We start from the raw sequence: 20,024 nt of genomic DNA on the forward strand, positions 1-20,024 counted from the left end.
TGTTCATATATTTTAAAGAAAGAAATATATTTTTATACTTTCTTTGTATTAAAAAAAATATTAATCTTCTGGAATGCAGTTCTTTTGACATTCAATATGCATTCCAGAAGATTAATATACATACAGTACATCATTTTTACAGCATTAGTTTACTGTGATGCAAAATCATGTTTTTATTTATTGATTTAAATTATGTGTGTAGTTTTTTTTTTTTTTAATGTTTGTCATCTATTTAAGTTTAAATGATGTATTGTAATGTACATTCCTGGTACAAAACGGGAATCACCTTTCTGAATATCATTGTCAGAGGGTATCGCCACCTGTTCTGTTCACTGTGCTCTGCTTCTACAGGTGCAAACATAATATACACTTATAATGACAGCCTACCCTAAACTCAAAACCGTGGTCTAACACCTTTCCACCGTGGTAGCAGAGGAAGTGGTGTTTATCCCTGCTTCCTGTGCTGTGTTTGGTTCTGTGTGGAAAGATGGCGGAGCTACAGATGCTGTTGGAAGAGGAGATCCCGGCTGGACGGAGAGCCTTGCTCGACAGTTACACCAATCTTGAAAGAGTCGCAGATTATTGCGAAAACAACTACATACAGGTAAGGTAATGGGTTACAGTAATGCTCTACCAGTTGTTAAAAAACCTAATTAGAGTTGAAAACGGTTTTCATCTAAGGATGAGACGGGATACAGCAGCAGTTACTACTACTAGCACAGTAACGCTATGCAGGTTCTGTATAGCCGCTGTACAGGATTCCTGTTTGATTTCAAAAGTGCAGTGTTTTGATCATAGATATTCTATGAATATATAATGAAATCCTCCGTTTATGATTTGTTACACAATAAAGAATACAGGGTTTTAAAATGTAACCAAACACATAGGAAACGGTTTCCCAAACTAGCATCATCAGTAGTAGTAATGTTGTTGAGCTGACTGCAAACCTGTAAGTTTTTTTTTATTTAACAAAACGTAAGTACATTTTCCCAATCTGCAGTTTAGTGTTTTATGCTGTTGCAGTTTTATTAGTAGCCAAAAACTGATTTTCTTTCTAGCGCGTACAGGCAGCTCAAGCAGCAAAAGGAAATGTAGCCTCTAGCATTGTAGAAACTGAAGTTTAATCCAAAACTAAACGAATGTTGTTTGAAAAGTTGTTTGTTACAAAAAACAGTTTTACGTTGAGGAAATCAAGAATAGATATTTGACCAAACAGTCCCTTTTCCTGCTTGGTCTGATTTTTTGTTCAATCGTGTTATAATGATTTGCTATTTCGAGGGTTGTGTGAATTATTTCCGCGCATATATTTTAAAATCTCATTGATGTAGTAGAAATTCGGCAATTTTAATAGTAAATAAGCGTGGGTATTTGAAAAATGCTTAACTGAACAATAACTGTTACCTTTTAAAGAAATACACATTTCTTTTCTTTTAAATCATTTAGCTAGGTTACCGATGCAATCAATCTTGAGACCGGTCAAATTGAGATGGAAACGAAGATCACAGCATTTGATTGTGAAGTAATGCGGTATTAATAGGAACTAGCCGTTAGGCTTTTGAGTAGATCTGGGATTTCTTATGCAATTAATTTTACAGCTTCTCTGTATACATATGAGTTGGGAGGCTCGTTGTCCTTGCAGTGAGCACACATGAAGTGACAACAGAGTGACAGGCATAATTTCTGTTTCTGTTCACTGCATAGGTCACTACTGTAGATGAGGTCCCTGTTGCAGGGTGGCGTTATATTCAAGTCATATGTTGTATTCACAGCTAGTTTTTTTGTTGTTCATTTTCCTTGCTTCTCTTTAGATTTACTTGAATGTTTATCGTGGGGCTACAGGTTAAGAATTTATAAATAAAATTTGGGTCCTATTGCTGTAAACTGCATTGGATCTCCAAGACATCAAAGAAACATTACTATTAATGATGAGCAGCATCTTTTATTTAAAAATGCTGTTTGGAAGAATACTGAGTTGCTTGTCAGCAGGGAGGAAATTATCGCATAGCCTTAGGATAACTATCAAGACAGGGATATATGTCTTGTCTTTCACTTCCATGGCATGGGAAGCAAATACATTAGCCCTGCATGTAAATTCCATTTTCAAAGAAGACTTGGTGATTATTCAAATGGATAAGAAACTGATTCTTATTCTGATTCAACTATGTACTGTAGTTGCACGGTGGCAGGTCTCATGGGTGGCTGAAGGTGTATCACTGTAGTTGCCCCGCACTACTGGTCAATAGGATTTGGGGTATTATAAATTAGGTCACCAACAGAATGTAAGTGTTAGTTCTCTTGCATACGTCATTGATCGATGTGGTATAGAAGCACATTAGCCTGCTGTGCCTTTCCTATTCTTTATACAGGAGACCTATTTCTTGAAACAATACTCTGAGATTAATTAATTTCAGCAGTGCCAACCACTGCACTCCACAAAAGTACATTATAGATTTGCTCAGGCTAAGAGTTCAATTCCCAGTTAGGGTTTATTCATCCTTCAAGTTTAAATACTGTTCTCTGGTAATAGACTTCTGGATACAAAGCACTGGCCATGAAATCCCACTCGGTTTGGGGAGAAAAATGCTTTGAAAACCATTTAGCCACTCCAGCCCAGTCATACCCTTAAAACATGTTTGTTCAGAGCAGCATGAAGCTCAGCATGCAGCTCAGCCAAGCATGAACATGCAACTCCTATGCTGCTTGCAAACAAGGAGAGATGGAGGCATATTGCATGTCCAATGGCACTACATGTATTCCCTGGAATGATTTTGTTTGTTCATTTACTGATTGGGTATCTTGCTGCTTTACTGTGTGACTAGCTTGTGAGCCTTTCTGACTAAAAACAAAAAAACTTGTGTTGGCTTGATAAAGAATTAATGTAACAAATGAATAAACTAACACCGATATATTGGAAAACATTGAAAACAGACTTTGAAATGTTTCATTTTATAACTCAGTTTCTTTGGTACTGCAAGATGTGTTGAACTGTAAATGCCAAGGTCTTAAGAAATGCTTTGTCAGATGAAGTGATGAACAGTGATGATGATGATTCAAGGTAATGTTGCTTGCCTACAGCAGGAAGCTGCTACTGGATGTAGAAATCGGCTTGACTGAAGGTGCGAGTTATGAAGCATTTTTGGGGGGGATGGATGGAGTCATGGCATGTAAAATGATTGATTCATAAAAAAAAGCCAAACATGCAGAATTTTGCTTTCAGTACTTAGTTTGTCTGATAAAGATCACATCAGACATAATCAATTTGGCTTATATTTGTTTCTCCAGCTTCAAGGTTTTTGTGACTAATCAAATAACTGTATTTCAAATTAGCCTACAGTGTTAGACCTTGCTGCCTATTTAATCCTGTTTGGCATTTTTCTTTTTTGCTTGATTGCAAAGTAGTATAATGTAAATAGTGTCCTACCCAGCTGTTAAAGGAGTGCCAGCCATGGTTTTCAAATCCACTCATTGCTGGTCCCCACTTTTTCCTCTGTTGAACTCTTGGTTCTTTACATGTACTTTACATTTGAATTTGTAATATGCAGATAGAAAGACAACGCTACAGATTGTGACCGCTCCCTGCTACAGGTGGAATGATGTATGGTAAAGATACACATTTTGCAATCTGGTATGTATCACTATGAATGTGATGGTCCTGATTGGCTACTTGTATCATGCTCTAAGATTAAATTATCAAATAACGATAGGCTATTTTGTTAAACACAAATCAAATGAGGCTGGGAGAGTATGTATTATACAATAGTGAACTACAATAAGCTATGTTGTGCTTTTGGTCTTGTATCACGATACAAATGATAGCCTACATACCTTTTTTATGATATGGTATATCATGTAATTAACCTATCACGATTCATCGATGTGCAGTGAATTGTTGCACCCCTGCTTCCTGGTGCCTACGATAATCCCTTGTGGTACTGGTAACTCCAGTGGTGAAGCTGAAATCAGATATTGTGACCTACAACAAAGACACCAGGATGCAGCCGTTTACAGTATTTATAGTGTTGCTTTTGCAATATTTGCAGAATGAATTGATGTGAAGAAAGTAAGATTCTCAGTGCATTAAATTGTGGAGAAATTCTAAAATTATAATTGGGGCTGCTGTTTTTCGGGTTTTATTAATTGTATTTTTCGGTGCTTATTTTTAGCTATTTGAGTTTGATGTAAATCCGTTTTTTTTCGGGGCTTTTGTTTTTGATATACTTTATGAAATTAGTGTTTTCGGTTACTTTCCAAAATGCTTTTTTTTTGTGTGTGTGTCGAAATTGTACCTTCTTTCCTTTGCTGTCTTCCACAACGAAATCCCTATGGTCACGGGCACATCCTTCTGGGGGTTTTGTGTGTACGCATTTTTGTACATTTCGCCACAATTCTGTTTTAAATCATCGGTGTCTTAACTGTAATACAGTCTTAAATCCCTCTAACAAGCCTCCATCCTGATTGTAATCTCGTTTTAAATCTCGCAAGCAGAGTCTCCAATAGAAATGTAGGAATGTGCTGTCACTCAGTAGTTGGGGGCGGGTTTAAAGTATTCAGAACTAATTAATGATAGATACAAGTCAGGGAAATGTATTTATTATTATTTTTGTAGTAGATTTTATTTTTTTACAGTTAGTTGCACTCCTTGAACGTTATTGAACAGTTGATATTGCAGTAATGAAGAGACCAGGAGCATAAACACATCCTTTTTTAGGGCCGGCTTAGCAAGCTGCCACGGTTCGTCTGCCTGCTTGTTTGTTTTCGTAATTACCCAGTTCTCCTTTCAACTCGCCTCGCTCTGGAGTTTGAATTTCCATATCTCAGGAGTTGTGTTGGCAGCTGCCTTCCTGTATTTGATTCCGGTGATACTGTTGGAGTCCTTGCCTTCGGTGACCTGTCAGTGTCTGTGCTCCCTTCCTCTTCTATTGCTTTTAACCATCAAGACAGTTGATACAGTATATGCCTAGTTCTGACGATGCACTCGTTCCTTCTGGCTTTTGACATACCAGTAAGAAAGCCAGTCCTATTACGGTAGTCAGTCCGAGTCCTGTTACCTGCATTAATTTATTCTTTCAGCATTTCCAGGAATAAAGCGCTATGAGCTTGAAGATCCTGAGTTTGAATCCTGGCTCTGCAGCTGACTCGCTATAGCTGTGTGACCCTGGGCAAATCTCATTTCACCTCCACATGCATCCCCAGTGGGTGGACGCTGGGATCCCAGTGGAGGAGATGATGTGGCTCAGTTGGGCTAATGTGAGATGATCATAATTTAGTGCAGTACACTTGTGCAGATTGTTTGTTTGCAGTGGGGATGGAAAAGGCAGGTTAGACATTGACAGTTGCAGGGTTTTTTTGGCTGTTCTTAAAATTGTCAGGTGTCAAGTACTTTTAACATATCTTCTACAGACCACTGATTAAATACATTGTTCCTCCCCCACTGTAGCTTTTTGTACAACTCCCAGTACTGTAGGTAAACAATTTTATAAGCTGTAATTTTAAAGCTCCTTTTACTTTGTATTTAAAGGTGTGTTTGGACAGTCTTCAAACGTTTGGATATACTGTACATTAAGTTAATAGTGCATTTTGCAATAGGCATGCGGTTTAAACTTTTTTTTTTTCTCTCCAGATGTTAGATCATTGTCAATCATCTGCCAAAAAGTAAAACGCTTCTCTACTCAATTAAGAAGTTTGTTTAACCTGTCAAACCCGGATAAATGTGTGATCAATTCAGAGCAGTTCCTGTACAGTTAGCAGGGTCCAGACACAGCAGCTGGTTATTTTTAAATTTAAGTATAGTGACATGCCATCACAGTCAATACGAAATGAGTATAAAGAATAAAATCACGATGACCTACAAACGCATGCACAATATTCCTGTTGCCAGTGATATGCATCCCTATCATCAACAGTGTGGAGTAGTGGTTAGGGCTCTGGACTCTTGACCGGAGGGTTGTGGGTTCAGTCCCAGGTGGGGGACACTGCTACTGTACCCTTGAGCAAGGTACTTTACCTAGATTGCTCCAGTAAAAATCCAACTGTATAAATGGGTAATTGTATGTAAAAAATAAAGTGATATCTTGTAACAATTGTAAGTCGCCCTGGATAAGGGCGTCTGCTAAGAAATAAATAATAATAATAATATCTGGAGATGAAAAGGACAGTGCTGGAGCACTGCTAAATTCTTAACTTGACATTTGTAACCTATTTATTTTTTTGGATGATCTCTCCTGGTTCTGTAGTAGGCATGGCTAAGGATCAAAGTAGCAGGGATGTTAGGTGGTGCAGCCTACACTACTGTGAGCCGTTTACACACTATTATTGTGAGGCACCAACTGGGGAGAGGGATTGGAGGATGGCTTGCTGTCTGACTGAAACAGAGCTCTATTGAGTGGGATCCAGACATCCTGCTGTGGCTGGTGTTCAGACCTTTCCATTACTTGCTTTAAGATTTCTTCTTTTTGCCAGTTTGTTCGACTCCTTCATGTTGCGTGGGTGGGGGCTGTTAGATAGACACATGGCAACAACAAGATATCTGCTTACTTCATAATATGGTTTTGTTTTTCATTCAGATGTACAATAGGCAGGGAGCCTGTATTGCTGCAATAGCCAAAAGCCAAAATCTATTGTGCCCCTGATTGCATTAGACTGCCCTTATATATTTACCTGTTCCACAGGTCAGGCATGCATAAGCAATGATGTCTTTAGCTTTTCCTATTTGATTCTACACTAAATTTAGGTGCAGAACTACTTGCTGCTCTGCACCAAAATCGGCAACTGGGAATGATTGCTCCTCATAGGGAAACATATGTCTGCTGTCTTGCAATGACTGTAAAATTGCCTGCATTTTATGCTGCAGTCTATATTCCTTAAATAAGGAACAACTGTTGGTTAATCAAGCTGAAGTACATAAATGTGTCTGCGAATCCCTATTGCATTGTACTGATAAAGACTAGCTTATCCGAATATCTGTTAGCCTAATTTGTCTCCTAAATTGTAATGTAGCATCTAAACAAGCCCTAGCTGCTGTGTGCTAATGGGGTCGCTTGAGCCCATGGTCGTACACATACTGGTGTTTGACCTTCTGTGGTTTAGATCATTTAAAATGCAATATTGTTTTTCGGAGGTGAAAGCATGAAAAATAGCATGTAGTGTGTGATCTCTTAGCCTGGTAAATTATTATTATTATTATTATTATTATTTATTTCTTAGCAGACACCCTTATCCAGGGCGACTTACAATTGTTACAAGATATCTCATTATTTTTACATACAATTACATTCTTTTTTACACATTATTTTTACATACAATTACCCATTTATACAGTTGGGTTTTTACTGGAGCAATCTAGGTAAAGTACCTTGCTCAAGGGTACAGCAGCAGTGTCACCCCACCAGGGATTGAACCCACAACCCTCCGGTCAAGAGTCCAGAGCCCTAACCACTACTCCACACTGCTGCCCCATAAATGACCTACAATATGACCTACTGTAGTGTGTGTTTTTTTTTTGTAACCATAATGATTGGAAAATATAGACCTATTATAGTCAAGGCTGACTGATAAAAAGGTTGTGCCTGTATGAAAAGTAGCGTAGGGAAATGTTAGGGTTAACATAACAATTTTATACCAAAATGTCTAACATTGCAAATCAGTTTTGAATGGTCAGTCAAATCATTTGCATAATACCATGAACTTAATTACATAATTTGCTAATGAACAGCAAGGATATGAATCTCTCATTGTTGATACTGTGCTACAGTAGGCTATTTATTGGGTGAAAAACTGCTTTAAGTTATAAGAAATGAATAGCAAGGATTTCCTGGCTTGCGGGTGCCCAGTAGCATTAGCATCCTGGCTGAGGACCCTCACCCACGTAATCCATTGAAATGTCCCTTGTATGATAGTACGTACTGTTGTCAAATTGAAAAGGAAGATTGAAATAGCTGACGTCAAGGTAGTTTTAAGCATTGTGTGTGAAATGACCCCATAGCACCTACATGTACTGTTAATAAACTGGGCAACAACATTGCTTTAATTGCATTTGGTCTAGAATATTTCTGTACGTGCTACAGCCTTATTGAAATCATCTTGCGCCCCTGGGACATAAGTTGGTGAACAAAAACGAATACTTGTCTAATCAATTGGATTCTCCCATTTTATTCTGTCTGAGCAAGACTGAAATCAAATGCTGTGTTGCTTGTCTGTCTTTGGTTGTGAGGGCCTCCCCCTCCAGCTACTGTACCACAGCTCACCATTTATGACCAGTATGATTGTGTTTGTGAAAGTCTCTTGCAGAGAGTATGTTTGCAGGCTTGTGCAGATGTAGTTTTATTAGCGCAATTGTAGCTTCATCTTGACATCTGCTGCAGCCCCTCAAAGCAAACAAAGCTATCGAAACAGGAGTTTTTACCATAGGACCCTTAACTACTCTGTTCATTTTTTATTTATTTTTTTGGTTATTATATAAATGTCTCTGACAACATGTATTCGCCCAGGGCCAGATGAAATAAAATGTAGTCAGAATTGTCTTCTGCAAAAAGAGTTGTAGGAGCAAGACAGAATGGGTTCATTAAACAGGGCTACTTCATACTGAGAATTGCTGGTTTGATTTCTGTTAGTATACTCTCGGCAAGTGAACGCATGTTGTGGCATAGCAAATGTAGTTATGTTTGTCTGGTACACGAGCAGATTTGCGGATCATCCTACAGTAAAACTTAGAGTCCCAAATGTAGGCAGCAAATTGCTCTGCTAATCCTGGTGTCTAGTAGAGGGACTCGCTCATTTATAACATCTTAACAGGAACAATAGAAGTATGATCTTTATTATTATTTTATGATATACAGTAAGTTTGACCCAAATAGTACAGTAGGCCCATCAACGTATTTTTGTTGATATCAAGCAGTGCCTCAGTTATTGGCTGCGCAGCGTTTGTGTGTTCTTTCCTAGAAACTGCTGCAAATTACTGTAGCTTTTGAGTTCTACTTTGTCATGACCTCTTCTCAATGCTGTTAAGTGAACTAAATGTAATGAAAGAAATGATAAGCAAATTGCTTTCGCGTACCGGCCATACTAGTTCTATCAACTCGGTTTCCAAAATCCTGTGCGTTTTAAATCTGAAACCTATGTCAATCTTCTATAGCGCAGACTCGGGTGCAAATACAAAATAACTTTAAGATGACTGTGACCAGTTACTCCTTCGCTGCGGTCAGTAAACTAATAATGTTCTTTTGTATCTATGAAAACACTGCAAGGTACAGTGAAAACACAAAGGTTTGGTTTTGTTTTATAATTTCGAAAAATCCAGTTCAACATTGAGCTCCATAGATACAGACATAGACGAAAATAAAACAACAAAGAAAACAAACAAATGTCGGCTCACTTCTTTCACTGTCAAACCTGTCAATCACTCTTCGTGTAACTACAGAGTTATATATTGCTTGCTTCAGCCTGATCTGGACTGAGTTTTAAGCCAGCACCTCTCCGCTCTGCCTTCCCTCTAACTCAGTTCACTGTCTTCTTATTCTTCTTATACAGCAGTACCTGCTCCAGGTGGATGACTGACCAACCGATCACGGGAATGAAATTCCCCACATTCTCATGCCGGTCAATCAGACCACCTGGGTAGGCACACCTGAAAGTTTATTATCTTCAGCAGCAGGGCACAGTCACTCTGCCACCCACCCACACACACACACAGCCTGTACAGGTACAAAATAAAAAAGAAGACATCTCTTCTAACTATACAACAAAAAAATATTTAAACAAAGGTAATTATCAACAAGAGATAACAAACAGTTCATTTTCTTTTATCTTTGTTTTTCCATGGTCTGTTTCTGCTCCTGCTGATCTTCAACCTAGCCAGGTAAGTTTTTTTCATTTATTTTAAACAGTCCTTGTCACAGTCCATGTTCTCCTTAAACAAACAGTCCAATGACCAGGCCTAATACTAGGCCCAGTGACAGTCTTTGCAAGAACTGAAGTTGATCATAAAAACAAAACAAAACAAAAAAACACTGTGCCAATATACCTTGGATTTACAAAAAATATCCAAAGGCTATGTACAGTACACCGGCACACACAGACAAACACACTATACAGTAGTGTTCTGTGGTATATCATGATACCAAAATCCTACTATATCAAATATCGGGATATCGTGGTTTTTCGATACCATGTCTTTCTTTTTTTTTTTTTTTTTTTGAGCTTTTAAAACAAAACAATATGAACTAAGCTTACTCATTTCCATTTAGTGGAAGTGACCGACTACCCTGCGTGTTCTGGGAAAATGTAATTACTGCAGCAGTAATGGTGAATGCCGGAGAAAGAAGCTTGGTGTGGAACTATTGTGGATTTCAGCCAGATGACAACAGCAATCTGGTTGAAGCTGGACAGCCAAAATGTCAAGTGTTTTAAAGAAGTGAAAAACAAGGGAGGAAACAACACCAATTTATTGAAACATCTTTTGGATTGCCACCCTGATCTCTTTGCTGAAGTTAACTTTTTTTCTTGTACTGTAGTTTCTTCAGTTCTTTTAGTTTAAGTGAATCCCCAGTGAATATTACTTATAAAAAAAGGCACAGTAAAGATAACAAATTCAACAGGCATGCACTAGAAGCTGATCAATAGGGAATTAATTGATGCTTGTTTATTTTGTCATTACAGTGCATTTGCTGTAAGCTGCAAAAATATACTTCTAGACGTGTCATTAAAACTCTACCACATGCCCAGAATGTTAGCAATGTTTTTATATTCTTTGGATTTGCGGTAATCAGTATTTTATGTATATGTAATGCTATAGTTGTGAAACTCCTGTTTTGAATTGTGTGCATTAGCAGTGGAAAGATCAGGATGAATACAGACTTCATTGCTAGCATATGTTTGCCTACAGATAACAGGATCAATGTGACGCTTCACCTGCAAAAGCACAGGACCTAGAAGCATCAAAGTCACACTGCAAAAGTCTGTACAGACTGCTGTAGGTTCAGCATAAATGCAATAAAAAGCACTTGCAGTTTATCACAGTAGCCAGAGTGGTTGTCTTTTGTGTAATTTACTTTCTTTGCAAGATTAACAACCAAACGAGCATGATGGGTCGAATGGCCTCCTCTCGCTAGTAAAATGTCTTCTGTTATTTAAGGTGCACAGAGACATTTGGATTGAATACGCTTCAACAGAATTATGTTCTAATAGCACATAAGAGGAAGGCATCTACATTAGAAGCCTGTTTTGTTTTAGAAATGTAGTATTAAATATAATGCTTAACTTTGCATTTTTCACTATTGAATTGCATATGTTAAGTGTTTTTTAGTACTATCAGAATCCGTTCTTTTGCCAGAATTTTTTTTTTTTATCCCACTGAACTAATTTCATTAAATTATTTTGAAGTGGTGATTTTCAAAATATCCAACACTATAGAATTGTAAAATGAACACATAGTGTTTAAAATTAAGGAATACAACGTTTGTGTGTATTCCCTACTGTAACACATTACTGTGTTAAGTTAAAGAAATGTTTTGCAGTGTACATGAATCAGTCAGGCTAGTCTAGTTTAGCATTTATACTCTGTGTTTACTTTCTAAAAGATGTGAACAGTATAGATTCATGGAGGTGTTATGTTGTATGTGACTTTAAGAACATAAGAAATGTTACAAACAAGAGGAGGTCCATTTGGCCCGTCTTGCTCATTTGGTTGTGTTTTTTTTTTTTTTCTTTTTTATAAATTTAGTCGTTGCCAATTATTTTTTATTATTTTCTCCCAATTTGGAATGGCCAATTATTTTATTACGGTCGGCTCACTGCTACCACCCCTGCGCTGACTCGGGAGGGCGAAGATGAACACACGCTGTCCTCCGAAGCGTGTACCGTCAAGCCGACTGCTTTTTTTTCACACTGCAGACTCAACATGCAGCCACCTAAGAGCTACAGTGTCGGAGGACAACGCAGCTCTCGGGCAGCTTACAGGCAAGCCTGCAGGCGCCCGGCCAGACTACAGGGGTCGCTGGTGCGCTGTGAGCCGAGGACACCCTGACCGACCTAACCCTCCCTACCCCCCGGGCAACGCTCGGCCAATTGTGCGCCGCCCGTCCTCGATCGGCAAAGGAATAGCCTGGATTCGAACTCGCGATTTGCAGGCTATAGAGCGCATCCTGCACTCACGTGGAGCGCCTTTACTGGATATATAATTTTCGGATTTTAACATGTAATGGACATAATCCAAAGTATCGTGATAGTATCGAATATCATGATACTACGCATGGTATCGTATCGAGTCTCCCTAAATGAGATCGCAGAACACTACTATACAGTTTTTCTTTCAACCTAAAGAGTGTTTTGGGGGAATTATAGATTTGATACTCATTTGACATTCATTTTGTGCAGCAGAACGCTGTTTTGCTAATGCATTAGTGTCACTTCATTACTAGAGTAACTTGTCAGTATGTAGATAAGTGACACCCATGCACAGGGAGACAGGAAAGATCAGATAGACCATTTGGACAAATCCCTCTTCCCCTCTGTCCCAGAGGCTCTGTGGGATACACAACATTGTCTTTTTCCAAACCTGGAGCTACAGTAGAGGCTATGTGTTGGCGTGAGATGTGAGGTAGATCTGTGAAACCTGTTCTACTGTACATGCTGTGTTTCTGCAGGGACTGGCTCGATGCTGGAGATGTATATCTCCAGTAAAAGGGATGGTGGAGCTGTCCATTTGCATGTCTGTACTGTACAGTAAGTGTACAGTACATGTCACACTTTAGAGCTATTAAATGTAGAGAATGGCTAAATCCAATTGTGATGAAACTTGTTAGGACAATCTTTAGTTAATGGTTGTGTGAGAATCTGGGAATACTGTGAAAGGAGTTGCCTGTCTGTCTGTCCCATGGAAATTTCAAAACGGAATGCCATAAAGTGTGTTTTAGGAATTCATTTTATGATTTATGCTTATCGTGAGTAAAAACAAATGTATTTGATACCTTGACAGACTGAACAAAGCACTGGAATTACAGGTTGGTCTTCTGATAAGGGTCCACTCTGTTTGGCATTCACAGTACAGCCTGGGAAGCAATGAGGCCCTTTCTGCTCTCCTAATAAGGTGCACAGAATTTAGTTTGACTACTGACACTGTACAGAAGTGTGTGGGACCACACTGCGCTGGCAAGATCTCCCTGGTAATTGAAAGCAGCTCTTTTAGGGGATGAGCGTACGCACTTCATTGAGATCTTGGAGTACTTTGGAAAGTCTCTGTGAAGTGCTTTGTATAGTTGAGTATAAACATATGCCCATGGGTGTTTACTGTATTTATTATACAGTACATTTGGCTGCGGATTGTAGTAAGTGGGAATTGACAGACCTGTGCTAGAAAGGACAGTCTGTACTAGAAAATGACATGATAAAAAAAAAAAAATAAAGCTCTCGGGACGGGCAAGAACAGGATTTAAGCTTCCGGGAATGGGAAGGAACGGGACTACTCTGCCACCAGCAGACAGGAAGTGTGTTTTTTTGCTCTTTAAAGTCATTAAAGAGCCTATGACATTTACCAAAAACATAAAAAATAATATTAACAGGTCTCACCTGAACATATAATCGCATAAATTTTACCAAATTATGTTTTAATCGCGCTACAATTAATCAAATAATACACGGAAATACACAGAGGGCGATTTCCATTTCCTGGTTTGGGGCCAGGAGACTGTGACGTCACAGAGGGAGATACCCCCAGGGTACTTGCATCTGCCAGTATGGCTGACAGCAACAGTGAAAGTGAGATTAGCCTAATTTTATTATTAGTAGCTTAATTTTTTCTGAAAAAACAAAAACTAAAAACAAATTACTAGTAGTATACCAGTAGTGTTTAATGCAAAACCCTATAAACCCTAATGTTATACATGAATACGAAAATATCTGTACCTCCAAATAGTAGTTGATCTCTGTATATCATGGGATGGGATGGGACAGGAACATTTTTGACAGGACAGGACTGAAGTTTCATTCCCGTGTCACTCTCTAGTCTGCACACTTCTATCAGGGAGAAACAATGAGTCTCTGCAAAGATCCAGTCAAGTCCTTTGTGCTGAGAGCGTCCACATGCACATACCAAAGATTGATTGTATTTATTATAATGGGTCTTCAATTTTTCTTGACTTGCACGACTTTTAGTATTCATAGCATGGTCACTATCCAGTGCATTGTTGTGGTGAGTACACTTCAGTGTAAGCAGCACTTTGTCTTTGGAAAACCCTTACATTTGCTCAATTAATAGACATCAACATTAAATATTCTAGCTGGAAGGTTTTGTTGGTGAGTCTTCAATTTATGCATGCTCTGAATACATGGGGGATATTTAAGGTTAGCCGTCATAAAAAACACACTATTTTACACACACTTTGTATTTGACTGATAACCCAGTGAGGCAGTGCGGTGGGATTTAAGCCTCATGCGTCGTACAGTACTATACTTTTACTTTTGGTCCTTTAGTATTCCATGCTGGCAGTTGCTTTACAAGCTTCCACTCATTATAAAATTTTAAAGTTTCCCATTACCATAGCATGATTATTACACAGTTCAGCTCAGAGAATGTAAGTAAATGCATTACTGGGCAATTTTATGAGTATATTAATAGTTTTACCATGCGTTTTTTTATAACTTTTATTCTGACCCTGTAATTAAATAAACATGTTGATCAGTCTTTTTTATTGTACGGCTGAAGGCGTGGAATAAAAAACTGATCTGGTCTGTGCGTGAATTCAGTTTTATTGTTTGGCCATTCTCTTGTTAAGAATCTTTAACACACATAAAAAAAAAGAACAAGCTGCCCCTATACAATACATTTCTTGTATATATGAGAGGACCTTTCTGTAATATGTTGACGGCATATTCCAGGGTTAAAATCTGATTTTGTTGTTGGTACAGTGTAAATAATTGTGTATTTATTCACTTTTCTTTTGATGCAAGAATTACTGTTCAGGTCTCCAACCCCCCCCCCCCCTTCAGTCATTGGGAGTAGAATGAAATCTCTCGCAATGTTCCACCTGACATGATTTCATAATAAAGACACCGTCAAATAACAATGGGATACTGCCTAATAAAACCTGTTCAGATAATATGTCTGCTTTCCATTCCAGATCTGAAACACAGCCTTGACCCCCGAATGGTTTATGACACCCCTTTAACCCTTTAGGCTGCGTTAACATAGTGCTGTCTTGCTCTGTTGCATTACTGTTTTATTTTGGTAAATTTCAGTATTCATTTAAAAAACAAACCGAACAAGAACGAGGAAATGAATTGTGTGAGTTTGATAAATGTTTATGATATTCTGTTTAATTCATGTACACAGTCTACCTTATAATTTAAATACATAACTTTAATATACAATACAGTACATGCTGTAAATTACTTTAAATGTAATCTATAATAGCTAACAATGTTTTGTGCTAATGTTGTAATGTGTGAGAACTTGGATGTACTGTAAATCTCCCTTGTCATTCCACTGGGCTTGTGGACCAGAGAAAGGAAAATAAAGTACTGTAGGCTCCCTTTTTTGTCTGTTTTTATTATGGAAAGGGGTCATAATTCATTGGGATAGCGAATGGTTTAATACTGTAAAGGCATATTGCATTAAAATTGCTGAATCTGTCCATGTATTTAGGAGCGGTGGTTACACGTGGCTTCTCTGAAATACCCCCCACCCCCCCACTCCCCCCATTGGAGGAGGGGGAGTAAATAAGAGATGCTGCCCTGGTACAGAGCAGAACATTTCATTTACTGTAGAGGCTGCAAAGAGAGTTACACATGTGTGGTAATCAGCTGGCAGTCTAGATATGCACCAGGGATCAATGCGTGCCTCTTTTGATGCACCTTGACTACCTCAACAAGCTATTGCCAGGAATGGAGAAGGAACATTGTTTTTTGTTGAACTTTGTACTAAAGTATGGTATTTGGTACATTTGAAACCTGCCAATTCAGACCATTTTATAGACAAATTGTGAACCCTTTGCTCTAAAGTACAGTAGATATTGTACCCATGTGGAACTGTCACACGTGTTACATTTACAATGGGACATTAAATACATTAATATGTAAACCTGATTAGGTGAAGATAGTATCGGTACTGATTGTGAACAAATAAATACAACTATGGCATGTTCATTGTATGGAAGTGGTGTATGTCCAATTTATTTTCAAAGCAATGATTTACTCAGAAAAGTTCAGTACAATGACTCAAGTAAAAATGTGTAGGCTAATGCACAATACTGTCCTGAAATCAGCAAGATTAGGTTAGTTTAATGTCGTGGAAATGCCACAGTATCTTTACTGTAAGAGCTTTTTACCGTATGCCGTCAGTAATGTATTCTTTCAACATGCCTAGATTTTCTGCTTTTTGTGTTTTTTTTGTTAAAGCATTGAAACCTGCTGAGCTGAACTTTTGATGTTCTGCAGTAAACCTGATTTGTTTCTACTTGTGTCTCTATGCATTAAACTTCTTCCACTTAACTATCAACTCTTCTGTCATATTACAGGCAAAAATGTGCCTGTAACTGGGTCACGATTTAATAAGTCTTACAAACTGTACATTAAAATACACGACTGGATAAGAGTAACAATTAAAGAAGACAAGAAGTCAGTGTTAATTACAGGCTTGCTGCAATTTACACTGAAGAGTGCTAGAGCAAATCAATAAAAAAATCCTTGATTTTAAGACTTTATTTAGCCTGTTTAACAGTGTTTCTCCCGCACCTCACCCCCCCCCCCCCCCCTCCAACACACGCACACACACACACACACCTAATTTTCCTTGAAAATTGCATTTGGTTCGTTGTATGGTTGTGTTGTGTTTTTTTTTTTTTTTTTTAATTATGCAGATTTCTTGAACCTAGAGTTTTCTCCTCCAGACCTTGTCGGGTACTAATTTTAATCCACCCTTGACCGTGTCCAGATTACTACAGGGTTTAGTGCTCCTTCCTGTCGCTAAGTGACAAGTGTCTCTTTGATGAATAACGGCCCTGCTTAGCTGGGATAATCGGACACAAATAGTCATGATGAGGATATTATATGCCATTCCATCATAGCGGCGGTTGCATTTGGATGCTAAACCTACCATTTGTCTGTAACGTATGTCCTTTTGCCTTCAAATCGACTGCATACATGAGGTATTATAGAAATGTTATGCTACAATGAGATTTGATTCATGTTTTCCATATGGAGAAAATGTCTTTTGGACCTAATCCAGATTAAACATTTGCATAAGTTTGTTTAATTGAAAAAGCAAAAGCTTGCCATTTTACAATACAGTGCAGCACAGCATGGCTGTAGAGTAGAGGAATGATGCAAATACAACATCCTCTGTTTTGAGTTCTGCAAGTTTAATTCACTGCGTACCCACTTGCATGTGATTGGGGTCAGATTTCTCAAGCGATCTTCAAGTATTTAGAGGTGCGGTGCATTTGTATTGGATCCACTGTAATGAAAGCGATATAATTTGGAGCAGATACTGGTGGATCCTTTTGCAAGAGTTGTAATATATTTATACAGTACTTCTTGAAGATTGCCCTTTATGGATATTGTAAAACTGATGGAGAAATCTGTGCTTTGATTACATCCTGCCTTCCACCGAACCAGTATTGCTCTTTTCGTCGTGACCCATTTACAGTAGTTGGGCCTAATCCTTTGTGTAAGTAGGAGAGAGCTTTTCTTTCTAAAGCAAGTAAGTCAAAGCAAGTAAGTCAAAGCTAGTCCTGTTCTATCACATTCCTAGCCCAAGCAAATATTGTTTAATAAAGTGGAACAGTGCAAAAAAGGGAAAGCAGTAACAAGATACTTGTACTGTAATTTCCAGAGACGATGTGGTACTGTACAGCCTTGTTCTGGAGAACTGTCTGTTATCTGAGAAATAAGCCTTATTTTGTTTTGGGTTTAGCTGCGCCAAGAAAAAAAAAAAGCATCTTTTGCCAGTCTACTATACAGTCTAATGTACTGTGTTTTGTGTCGGGATTAGCTACAGTGTACTGTATATCTTACATAAAACATTTGTTGTGGATATGATAACATTCATCATATTAGTTGGTACCTTGCAAATAGTAAATCTTCAAATGAATGACACTTCTGTATCATATTCATGTTGTTACTGACCAAGTCACTGCCTAATCCTCACAGAAAATGTGTACACACCCCTCTGGGCTCGACCTTTCATGCACTATTGCAGAAGTTCACTGTTTAAGGTATTGCATCATTCAACAGAGGATTGTGCGCCCTTTAGACATACTTTGTCACCTGGGCATCGGTGAATCAGCAAAGACCACAATCCAAAATTAATAAAATCTGAGTCCCCCCCAGTAGTTGGAAAAGAAGGAAAACCACATTGTAGAGATGCATGTGACGATGCCACTGTAGTTAAATAAACGTCTTCAGTTGATCTGTGACAACATAAACAGGAATGTACAGTAAATCCAGTGTTTCTAAACAGTGGACAGGGCTAGTGATGTAAGGCCGTTGATTTGTTCATGGAATTGGAGGACAACCAATTGTGTGGAATTGTGTAATATGTAGTGCTTGCATGTCATGAAATATAGGTTAACTGGTTAACCGATAAATACATTCATACCATTTTTACATAACAGGTAACGTATAATACAAATTGATAATGTCCGGCATTTTGTGTTTTAAAAGTTAATATCCAACAAAACATGTGATCTTTACACGCTGCCTGTAACTTTTATTTGGCAACATGACGTCGGGTTAGGCATGATTAGTCGAAACCTCATCTATCAAACTAGTCTCAAGCTGTCGATTTCCGGTGTTTGTACGCGGAGCCCAGCAGCTGGCATCAAAATAGAAAAGGGAGGAGTGTAAAGATGGAGCGTTCAAAACAAAGTTGTGTGGAATCATTTTGAGAAAACAAGACGATAGTTAGATACAAGATGTGCTAATATTGAGCTAAAGTTTGCAAACAGCACCGGCTCCGAGTGTTGTACCTGAACCAACTGAGCAGCAGCTGAAAGACCATGCGGAATAGACAAGAATGGTGCCAGGTCGATGCTTTTAGGGGAAGACTATGTTCTAAACTGGACGATAACACAGCTGAAAATGAAGTGGAAAGTTACTTCAGGGAGCCTTGCCCTGCATTGTATTGCAATCCATTGGAGTGGTGGAAGGCCAATGAGCAACGCTTTCCTACACAGGGAAAAAATGGCAAAAAGTTACCTGTGCATTCCAGGATCCTCTGTGGGACTGACTGTAAATCGTTTGCTTACAAGACTGACCACCGGAACACGTCAACGTGTTATTTTTTGTGAATAAAAACCACTTGTTTTAAAGTTGGAGCATTAATTGATAAGAATCTTGAAAAATGGAATTGCTGATTGCTACACTAAGTTTGTGAAACCAGTGTCCCCTGTAGTGGATTAAGATTAACTATGAAGGAGATACTACAAACTTAGAAAGGTGTGCCAGTACACACATCGTCAGTGTGATACAATCGTGATGTAATTAAAGGATTTGTGCTCTAAGCTGGCTCTATGTTTGGTAAACAAATGTCAATGCTTGACAAAGCCTAAATATATGTGGAAAACATATTTATTTAAAAAGTATTTAGTGTGACAGTGTAACTACGGTTAACTGTTAGAAATCAAGTAGGTTAAACAGATTTTGTATTAAACGATATTTACATCCCTAATCAGAAACAGAGAAACAGTTAGGGGTGCTACTGTAAACCAGATGTAAGTGCCAAATTATGTGCAAATTTCTTGTCTGTCTAAATTCCCTTTTTTTCCTCTACTGTTTGAAAGACTGTAATCTAAAAATGTTTCTGTAGCACTTATCTACAAGCTGTGCATGTGAGATTTGAATATTCAAACAAACCTTGCTTGAAATGCCAGTACATCAAATGTAAGTTATACATTTATAAGAACTTGCATGAAAATAATTAGCTTTTTTTTGTAGGTTTGTAGGCCTAATTATGTCTGAAATAAATAGCATGCATTGTGCTGAACTGTATGATGGAGTAAGGTAATTAAGTGGGTTACAGTGTTTCATTTTCCTCT

At 38.2% G+C, this 20,024-nt stretch overlaps 1 protein-coding gene across 15 annotated transcripts in view; it reads left to right on the forward strand.

Moving 5' to 3' along the window:
* The first annotated feature begins 375 nt into the window (after positions 1-375).
* Positions 376-20,024, forward strand: part of LOC117426899 (abl interactor 2-like) — a 71,657-nt gene continuing 52,008 nt past the window's right edge. For 7 of the 15 annotated variants that reach the window (XM_059033571.1, XM_034045079.3, XM_034045083.3 and 4 more), the window contains exon 1: positions 377-604. In XM_059033571.1, coding sequence (XP_058889554.1) covers positions 488-604 — 117 coding nt within the window. In that variant the 5' untranslated portion in view covers positions 377-487. Of the gene's footprint in view, positions 605-20,024 lie in introns of all 15 variants that reach the window. The other 8 variants (XM_059033574.1, XM_034045087.3, XM_034045089.3 and 5 more) reach the window with 3 other exon arrangements.

This window comes from Acipenser ruthenus, chromosome 11, assembly GCF_902713425.1.
Source record: "Acipenser ruthenus chromosome 11, fAciRut3.2 maternal haplotype, whole genome shotgun sequence".
NCBI lineage: Eukaryota > Metazoa > Chordata > Actinopteri > Acipenseriformes > Acipenseridae > Acipenser > Acipenser ruthenus.